At 34.2% G+C, this 10097-nt stretch overlaps 1 protein-coding gene across 1 annotated transcript in view; it reads right to left on the bottom strand.

Moving 5' to 3' along the window:
• Nucleotides 1-10097, bottom strand: part of FREM1 (FRAS1 related extracellular matrix 1) — a 109821-nt gene that overhangs the window by 48189 nt on the left and 51535 nt on the right. Inside the window, exons 19-22 of the mRNA XM_006918357.1 lie at nucleotides 8787-9009; nucleotides 6200-6344; nucleotides 2910-3051; nucleotides 123-318 (exon numbers count right to left, since the gene is read on the bottom strand). Coding sequence (XP_006918419.1) covers nucleotides 123-318; nucleotides 2910-3051; nucleotides 6200-6344; nucleotides 8787-9009 — 706 coding nt within the window. The remainder of the gene's footprint in view (nucleotides 1-122; nucleotides 319-2909; nucleotides 3052-6199; nucleotides 6345-8786; nucleotides 9010-10097) is intronic.

Below are 10097 nucleotides of genomic sequence, written 5' to 3'. Positions count from 1 at the left end.
GGGAAAGAGAACAAAGGAAGGAAGAATGGAAAAAAGAAAAAGGAAAAACTGTGAGTGCTTACACCAGTTCACTTCTGGTTATAAAAGCTAATCCCAATAAACCTTGGTAGAAATGCTTTTACCTTTTTCCATATCCTTGATGGTGATGTGACAGTCAAATGCAGGGGACTTGTTGTCGCCATCCCAGAGGTAGAAGGTGAAGCTGTCATGGTTTGGGGAATCCATTGCCCCAGTGTGTGTGTATCTCAGCAAGTTCAGATCCACTTCCTCCTGAGTGCATTTCATGCCAGGATAGAGACGGACCCAGTCCCTCCCTATCTGAAATGTGCCAGAATTAGTCAGCTGCCTGTGCTTTTTTCTTTCCAAGCTGTGTTAGTAGACATTTTTTCTGTTCCCTGAAAATCTCCAATATAAATGATATTTCCAAGAAACTCCAAACTCAACTTCTTATTATTTTACTTTATTTTTTCCTTTCAAAAAATATATTAAAATAATTTAAGATCTTAGGAAGAAATAGCTTCAACCAAAGGATTTTTGACAAAATCATGTGGCAATTCAACAGCAATGCTACTTCCAAGGTATTTATCATAAGCAATCATAGCTGATTAAATATTCCAATTAATGAGAGCAGGTGGGTAATTGAGCTGCTATAATTGATTCTTTAAATATTAAATGTGTTTCACCTGAGGTTTCCTATTTTTTTAGTTTATATACTGTACAATTAATCAAACCCGTATTTTCAAATTGATTTGTTATAGATCTGAAGAAAACAAAGATAAAATGAATGTACTTATGTCCCATACATTTTTAAGCCTTACTAAATAAAGCCCAACGGAAATTATCAAGCTCCCTATCATTCTCTACATTTTACCCTGAGTCAGCAAAAAATATAATTGCAAATATCAGAATCTTTTAAATATAAGCCAACATTAGTTAAGCATGTATTCTGTACAGAATTCAGTTCAGAAATTGTGGTATTTTCAACTAAAAGAGGTTCATATACTAGGGGGAGCTGAAGCTGAGAGTATTAGAAAATATAATAATAATAAATCTGTATCTGATGAATAATTTAATTGTTATTCTCTCAACATAGGTCTCCCCAAGAATAGATCATAAAAGTCATTTGACATTATTTAAGAAAAATGTCATTTTTAAAATATACTATATGATATTATCTTGCACATTTTCTGTCTGGTTTAAGAAACTAAAACAGAAATTCAAACTGATTATTTAAAAACGTTTTCCCTGATACATTATTGCACAGACTCCCAGTTCCTGGCAAAAATTCATTGTCCTCTTCTCCTCTGTTACCACATCCCTTGTTGTCATTCTAGCTGGTAAGTTCCCTTTTCTTTAATATTTTTGCACGCCTGATGGTAAAGGTAAAGTTCCCTTTTCTTTAATATTTTTGCACGCCTGATGCCTGGACAAACATATGTTCTGCTCCCAATTATATTGTAATAATTAAGTTTGTTGTTTCTATCATAAGATCTATTGCAAATTTAATTTTTAAAACAGATTCTCTTTCAGATTTTAAACTGGACAGTCTGTAGTTCTAATTAACTTTTTCCTTTGCAACCTTTTCCCAGGAAGTAAATACAGGAAAAGGTATCTTCTGCTTTCTCTCCACTCACACTCCCAAATTTTTGAGCAAAATCATTTCAAGCCCCGAAAGAGGAAGAAATTAAGAGTCAGACTCAAGGTGGGGAAAACTAAAGAAACTCAAAAAGAAAACAAGAACCCTGAAGTCTCCGTCTCTGGTCTTGGAGAGACTTGGAGAACCCCTAAAGAGCTAGGAGAGAATCATGTAGTGCCAAACTGGGAATGTGGATCCATCTGGATTTTCACAGATCCAAAACACTTCAGTTCCCAAGCCACCCAAATGTGTGAGCTCTCACTGCATTTCTGCTCCATTACTCTTTGAAATGAAATAAGGACACAGCTGTACCTCAGTTTAAATCAGTGACTGCTCTTCATTGATTCTCTATGGTACCTACAGTCTAAGACAATCAAGCTGTTCCACACAGAATGAATTCTTGCTGCTTTTCGAGGACTGTGTCTACGTTACATTAAAATTGAAGCATTCAGTCAAATAATCACGTTGGGGATGGTTGGTAGTCATTGTTGCTAGCCTTAATACACCATTCAAATAAACATATTGAGGGATCACTCAAGTGACCTTCACAAGTGACTAATCTGTAATTTCCGTTGAGCTCATCCTTGGCCATCACGCACACAGTCTGAATCGGACTGGTGAGCATCATTTGTTACAAGACTATCTTTTCTCCATTGTATTGCCTCTGCTCCATTATCAAAGGTCAATTGACTATATTTGTATGCATCTATTTATGTTCTCTCCATTCTGTTCTGTTGACCTATTTGTCTGTTCTTTCACCAAACCCACACTGTCTGAATTACTGTAGCTTTATAGTAAGTCTGGCAATGTTAGGCCTTCTACTTTGTTCTCCTTCAATATTGTGTTGGATATTTCGGGTATTTTGCCTCTCCATATAAACTTTAATCAGTGTGTTGTTACTCACAACTCCTCTAAGAAATAAAATCTATTGAAAGACATTTTTTTTTAATCTGGTGGGAATGAAGATAATCTCAAAAGATGACTGATTCTTAGCAGATACTAGACAACTTGCTTTTTACTCTGGTAACTCCCTCCCCCCAAATTTAGGTGCAATCCTAGGAGAAAGGGAGCCTTAATATTGGTTGAACTTAACCTAAGTTGAGTAAGAAATTTTAGAATAGTGTGAGTTTACTCCAAACTTGGAAAATTAAATTTTCTACTTCTAGGCAAAATATGGCTATTAGAGAATAAGTTCAGTTATAGAAACCTGTGTATAGAGAAAATTTATACCTGCTATATTCATTTTGAAAAATAAAGTAAAGAGGCCACTAACCTTAAGGTGAAGTTGCCCATTTTGGGGAAGGCTTTCAAGTAAATAGTAAATCTTCTCCCTGGGTGAGTCTTCATCTATGGCTGAAAGAACAGCACTAGAAATAATATGAGTTTCACCCATATTCACTGTAATTTCAGCCTTCCTGTAAAGGAAGATGTGTGGGTTGATATGAAAATACAAGGTATTGCTTTAGTAGGAGGCACTCATAATTACTATTACAGTTTTCAATCTTTAGCAATTAGGAAACGACATTCAACATCCAAAGTATTGAAAATAATGAGCCAAACTTGTCAAACAGGCTCTCATTTCACTTTACACATGAAAGTCCTAAAAGACAATTAGCAACAATGAATACGGTATGAGGTAATTATATACTTCCATTGTTTACATATAAAGTACTTTATAATTTTATTTTTCAATTTATTTTATAAAATGATTTTGTTTCTAATATTTTATTTCATATAACAGCTCCATGAAGTAAATGGACCAGGTTTTATCATTCTAATTTTACTGACAGAAACCTACTTACAGAGATTAAATGACTTATCTACAAGTGTTCTGGTATCCTTTATGACATACCATTCATTGTGAGTTTGGTGATATTTAGGTCATCTGTGGCCCTCTACATTACTCTCCCTCTCCCTGTCAATCTTCTGGGTAGCTAGAGTCCTCTTCCCAGAGAAGCAGAGAAAAAGTATGTTGCAGTCCAGATTACACTGAAAGGCACCCTGGGACAAGAACCTTGGTGCAGGTAATTTCTTTGGGAAGTGATTTCAGAATAGGAGATGGAGACAGAAGGGAGAGAAAGAAGAAATAGCAACACAGGGTGTTTTTACTGCTATGGGGCTCAATGCTGCTAGGGATCCTTTGAAGAAACACATAAAGTATGCTTCAAATTGTGCTTCTGAAGGATGGGAGGCTGGATATTTATCTTATCCACTAGTTCCCACAGGTTAAAGGCTGCCCTCACAGAGTTTTCTGCTGTGCCTGGACATGGGCTGAATAAGCCACTGCTGCTTCAGAGAAAGCCCTGAGGCAGAAAAGTAGAACTACACACTTGGACATTGGGGCCAGGCACTGAGCATGTGAACAGTATGTTCCACAACCACAACTACAGACAGAAGTGGGCTAAGGGTGTGTGACCCAGGGAACCAAAAGCATTGACTACAGCATCTAAGAGGAATATAAAAGAGATAGCATCAAATGCTCTAACAGGGTCCAGTAAGATGAGAAGAGTCATTCGATTTGGTGGGAAAGCAAGGATAACTTTTAAGAGATCGGCTTTAATAAAGTGGTTGAGGTTGGAGACAATGGGCAGAAGTAGAAGAAGTGAGCACAAGTTATTCTTCCAAACAGTTTGGCACTGAAAGAAATGAGGGACTAGATCACCTTTCCGGTTCTAGAATGAAGATCCCTGCTTGCAATAATAATAACTAGCACTATGTACTAGCCAGTCTTTCGAATGCTTTTATGTATTTTAATTAATTTAAACCTTGCAACACCCCTGTGAGTAACATACTATTTTCCTCATTTACAAAGAAGTTGACAAAGAAGTAGACAGAGGTTAAGTAACATGTTCAAGGTCACACCACTGGTAAGTAGCTGAACCAAGACAGTATGCCTCTAGAATTAGGTCTCTCCACCACTATCTCCCTATGTCTTATTAGCAGAAGGAATGAAAAAGGAGAAAGTATAGACGCAGGAGAGAAAAACAAAATAGAGCACATTCAGAAGGGAGGCAAGAGGTGATAGAACCAATGACACATATGAAAGGGAAAGAAGGGAGAATATTTCTTCTCTACTGGAGAGAAGAAAAGAAGGGAGGGATTTTGAAGCAGGGTTGAGGAAGATTCGGTAATTCTGTACATGTAGCTATCCTAGGCAGTTTAATAGCTAGAACACAGCAAGAAATAGTAAGTCAGATAGAATTGAGTGAGTTGCCTTTTGTAAGTTATTTTACCTTTCTGGTCTCAGTTTTCTCACTAAGGTTAATAATACCTACTTCACACAATTTTGGTGTAGATTTAAGGAAATAATATATGTGAAAGAGTTCAATATAGTGTCTGTCACATAGCAAGCAATTAATTAACACCAGTCTTCACCTCTCCCTTTCCCTCTTGGATAAAGTGAAGTTATCAGAAAAGGAGGTTTCATAATACTGCAATATTCTTTAAACTTTCGTTTTTAAAAATTAAATCAAGTCATACCAATCCAACATTCCAGTCAGAGAATTAAAGTCGAAATTTCTGTTAAATACTTTGTCAAACTGATGTCTGAGATGCAACCCTCCAAAAAGCTGTTGTTAGTATTTCCCACAATGCTTCTCAAGGGCACTGCTGCTGGTGGCTTATAAGGGAGCAGCAGGAGAGTCAGCAGGATAAGGAAGGGACTTGTTTGAGGTCTCTTTTCAGCAAAGTGGAGGAGACTCAGAGTTTACATATTTTGGGAAAGTTGTTCACTTCCTGATAAAAGCTCAGACTGACTACTCAGTGTCTCTCACTGCAGCATATATTTAATGTGGTGAAGTGGTCCAAGAGGAGATATTTCTCTGTGCCCAGCGCTGGAGAAGAATTTGGGCTTCAAGTTTTAATCTTCCATGCTTCTGTGAAGTTACCAATAATAAGAGAAATGGCTGGAGCAATAGAAATATAATAGATGAAGACCCTGTACCCTAGAATCCAACTCTGATCAACTATAGAAGGAGGCATTGAGAAAGTCCATAATTAATATCAGCTCAGAATTTTTAAAAAGTGATCATTTTGATATCAGGTGGCAAGGGGGTGTTGATTCATATGGAACATAGTAGAGGACTGGTGGACAATGAAATATCAAGATGATAAAAGAAGTGGCATGAATATTTTCCCTCAGCCACTCTTAGTTAGAAGTTTGACCAAACTCACAGCGAAGGCTGTCTGCAGGTATAATTATCACATTTTAGTTGAATCTATATATTAATTGCACTTTGGTACGTGTGTACGTGCATTTAAATATTTAGTATACTGTTCACTTCATACTATATGTTCAGTCATTTCTTAATTATTTACAATTAAATAGAACTTTTAAAGAAAAAGCAAATAATTAAAGGGCTCATTTGAAAACTGTTAAGGAGCAGTTACATTAATATTTGCACCAAAGGTTCCAGGTGCCTGAGTAGGTGGGACCAAACTGTGACAGACAAGAGTAGTCAAATACTTGTTTCTTTCTGAAGACATACACTATATTTACATCTAGTGTTCCAGACCTCAGATTTTCATAGAGAAGCTGAAAGGGACTCTTTTCAGGTAGCTTACTTGGTCAGCATTGGTTTCTCATCATTGACTGGGATGACCTCTACTGAAATGGTTTTAAGTATCTTATGTTTCCCATCCGACAACTGGATTGTAAAGTCATCAGCAAGGCTCTCTGAGTCATCATGCACATACATCAACCTCATTCCTAGAAGAAACAAAAAGAGAGAAAGTAGAGAAAGTAAATCTTTCTGATGATTGAACAATTTTAAAACATGTCACAGATAACCTGTTTTAATTTTCAAGCCATTGGTATTAGCAAGAGATCATTAGTCAGTGCAATAGTGTGAAATTAAACTGTTTTACATAGTAAGAGTACCCACTGAGTTTATTAAAATTTACTGTTTAAATACTTTAGTATTTTATAAGGGTCTTATTTAAATTCACTGAGAAAAGAATATATTATTTAATAAACTGTATCAGAACAATGGTGTCGAGGTGTTTATATGCATGAGAAAATTAGTTCATTATTTGGGGAAAATTATAGTTAGATCTGTACCTCAAGCTTATCAAGCAAATAACCAAAATAAATTCTAGATGAACTAAAATTAAATATAAAACTATTTTTTTTAAAACCTACATAACATTCTTATGGAAATGCAAGAGACCCAGAAAGCAAAACACTCTTGAGAAAAAAGAACAAATTTGAGGACTCATAACTTTTGATTTCTGTACTTAAAAATATGAATTAAAAGGCAAATAAAATATGGAAAAACTTATTTGTAACATTAGGGACAAAAATATTAAATATTACTATTTAATGATCTCATATATCAATACGAATCAATGGAAAAACGGGCAAAGGACACTATCAGGCAATGCACAAAAGGCGAAACACATATGCTCAATAAACATAAAAATATGTTCAATTTCATTCATAATCTAAGAATTTCAAAGAAATATAACAATGAGACTATTATTGACTACCAAATTTGCAAATATTTTTTAAAATAATATCTATCATTGATTAGGAAAATAGGCATGTTTATGTCTTTGTGGCAATGGCAATTTTTTCTCTAAAAGTATTATAAATGCTCACCTTTTTTTACAAAGTTATCTCATTATAAAAATTTATGCAAAATAAATACTGAGATGTGCACGAATATTTGTTACATAAATTTATAAAAAATATTTATTAATATGTAACTCTTAATATCCAGAAATGAAAAATTATCTGCTTATTTAAAAGAAGAGACAGTTATATAAGATTACAATGTACTACATCCATACAATGAAACACTATAGCTATCACAAACCATGTTTTCAATTAATATTTAAATAGTAAAAAGATGCTTATAATAATTGATAATAATAAAACAGGTTACATAACACGATAGCAGTTTTACAAGTTCTACATGTTTGTGAGGTACTGGGATGTGTGTGAGAATATACTAAAGTTAAAAAAAATTTAGTCATAAATGAACCAAAAATAAAATAGAGGTGAACAGCTAATCTCTAAGAATATCACCAAAATATTAATTTATATGAACATTTTTAAATTTTTTAAATGTACTTAATCTAACAATAACAAATGAATGTTATTTTTAAAACATCAGTTTTCTCGAGGGTAAAATTTAATTTATTATTCCTTTTTCTTATGTTGTAAATTTGAACAAATATTGTAAATATATCTTGTATTATTTGCTAACATGGTTATTGATTTGGTAATATCATCATTTAAGCTCCAGAACTTATTTCTTTGCAACTGATAAAAATTGTGAAATATATGAATTAGCATTTCACATTCAAACATGAGATGACATTGTACAACTCTCACAAAATTAAGTTTAGGGCAGAAGACTTACAACGCTAGCTGGGGAAAGGAAAAATTAAAAGATGGTAGGAAAAACATTGAACAAGTGTTAAGAAGCACAGAAAAGGAATGGTTTGGAGGATCTGGGGGTGCTCACAGGAGGAGGAGGAGGTCAACAGTAAACTGGTTCTGACGTCACAGTATTGGCTAGCCAAGGTGAAGGAGTGGGAAGGACCCTCCAGGCTGGGAAACTAAGTACATGAAAGCAGGAAGGAGTGTGAGAGTAGGTCGTGATTCTAGAACCAGTTTTCTCAAATATTTTAAAGTATTTTTATAAATAGAAAATAAGGTCAGATTGACTTCTTTAAAAAGAGTAATTAAAAAATAATTCAGGCTCCTATTCTAATGTGTTATTTTTTAAAGAAGAGATTACCTCCTCAGAAAATAATGAATTATTACATATGGTTCTATATTTGTTTTATATGTGGAAATTTTGGCAGACAAATCTCTTAAAATTTAGTTCCATGATCTGAGTAGTTTTAAAAGGAATTTTTTAGTATGACATTAAAAGTTTGAGCTAAAATACCAAAAATCACAAATATCATTTTTACTGATGTCCTAAAAGTAAAAGAAAGCCCATTATTTTCTTTCCCATTACCCACTATCTCTAGCTGGAGCTTCATGCCCTACATTAATCCCAAGCCAAGAGAAAACCCTTGAGGAATAAATAAAGCAGGTGAATGACATTTCTTCACTTCCTATTTCTGTGATTTATTATTATCTTTTCTAGGTTAAATTGTTAAATCAACAACAAATAAAAGTGGAAACATTACATACCATTCTTGAGATGTTCCATGGAAAAGTTGTGAACAAGTTCATGCTTCTGACCATGGTTGGCTGGCTGCTCATACTGAGGAAAGTTTTTGCTAAACACCGCATTGGTGAGGAGGCCATGACGTGGTTTATGAATGATGCTGAACAGCAAGTGGTCTTTGGGAATGTCCAGGTCAGCAGCATTGATGATGGAAGAATCCAGTTCTTTCATCTGACCCTCATGCACCTAAACGATGAGTCAGAAAAGTCAGTTGCATGCGAAATAAAACGTGTCTTTCTTTTGTTCAATTGCTCAAAGAAATAATTTTAAGATATCTTATTGTAATTTTTCCATGAGTTTTTGTGTAATGAGTCCTAAATATTGCTAGTTTCACATGACCTTAGAAGAAAAGAACAAAGCTATTAAGCTCTCTCTCATTTTTTCTGAGGATTTCAAAGCACTTTACTTCCATAATAGACAAAGGATATTATATGTATGTATGTGTGTATATATATATAATATATATAATTTCATAATTCAAAAGGTATATATGTATATACTATACGTGCAGTATATAAGTATGAAATTTTACATAATTTTATAATTCGAAAGTTGGGAAAAAAGCAACCAAAAAATGCTTGCTTTCTGGAAGTCACAGACAAGTTCAGTTGTGAAACTAAGTATAGATCCTTCACCTTCAGATTCTAATCTATTATTTTAATCTCGTGGGCCTTGTTTCTTTCACAATTCTTATGTTTCAGTTTTAGAAATGATACAAATATCTGCTATACATACTTGGGGTATTTGATAGTTTTAAACTTTTGTCCTTACAGTAAAAACTTCTGTATTTCAATCACAATCACAAACGATTGAGAAGGGAGCTTCTGGATGCACAGTAGTGTATATTTTGATTCTAGGTCCCTCATCTTGCCCCAATCCTCACACCTCTAATTTTCCTGAACTACCTGACCTCTCTCCCACACTCCACTTCAGCTTTCTCACTTCTTTAAACACAAAAAAGAACTAAATGTTTTTCATTTCATGTAGGACCTAGTCATTTAGAACTTGACATAGTACTTATTGTCTTGATCTTTTACTCATAGTAAGAATAAAGAGAAGAAATATTTGTTTTCTATTTTGAAATACAGCAAGATAAATAATGAGTGTACAAATTTAATACACACTTATTGGGAATCTGTAATGCCATTATGCTACATTCTGTGGGGTATACAGTTATTCTAAAGAATAAAAGTCAGATGGAGTTGTGAAGGCCTGTTCATTTATAATTGCAATGCAAGAAAGGAAATGTATACCGCTACTAAATAGGGATAAAC

This window comes from Pteropus alecto, unplaced genomic scaffold, assembly GCF_000325575.1.
Source record: "Pteropus alecto unplaced genomic scaffold, ASM32557v1 scaffold95, whole genome shotgun sequence".
Lineage (NCBI taxonomy): Eukaryota > Metazoa > Chordata > Mammalia > Chiroptera > Pteropodidae > Pteropus > Pteropus alecto.
Note: the sequence above shows the minus strand (reverse complement) of the source record. Positions and strands in the feature narration are given on the sequence as shown.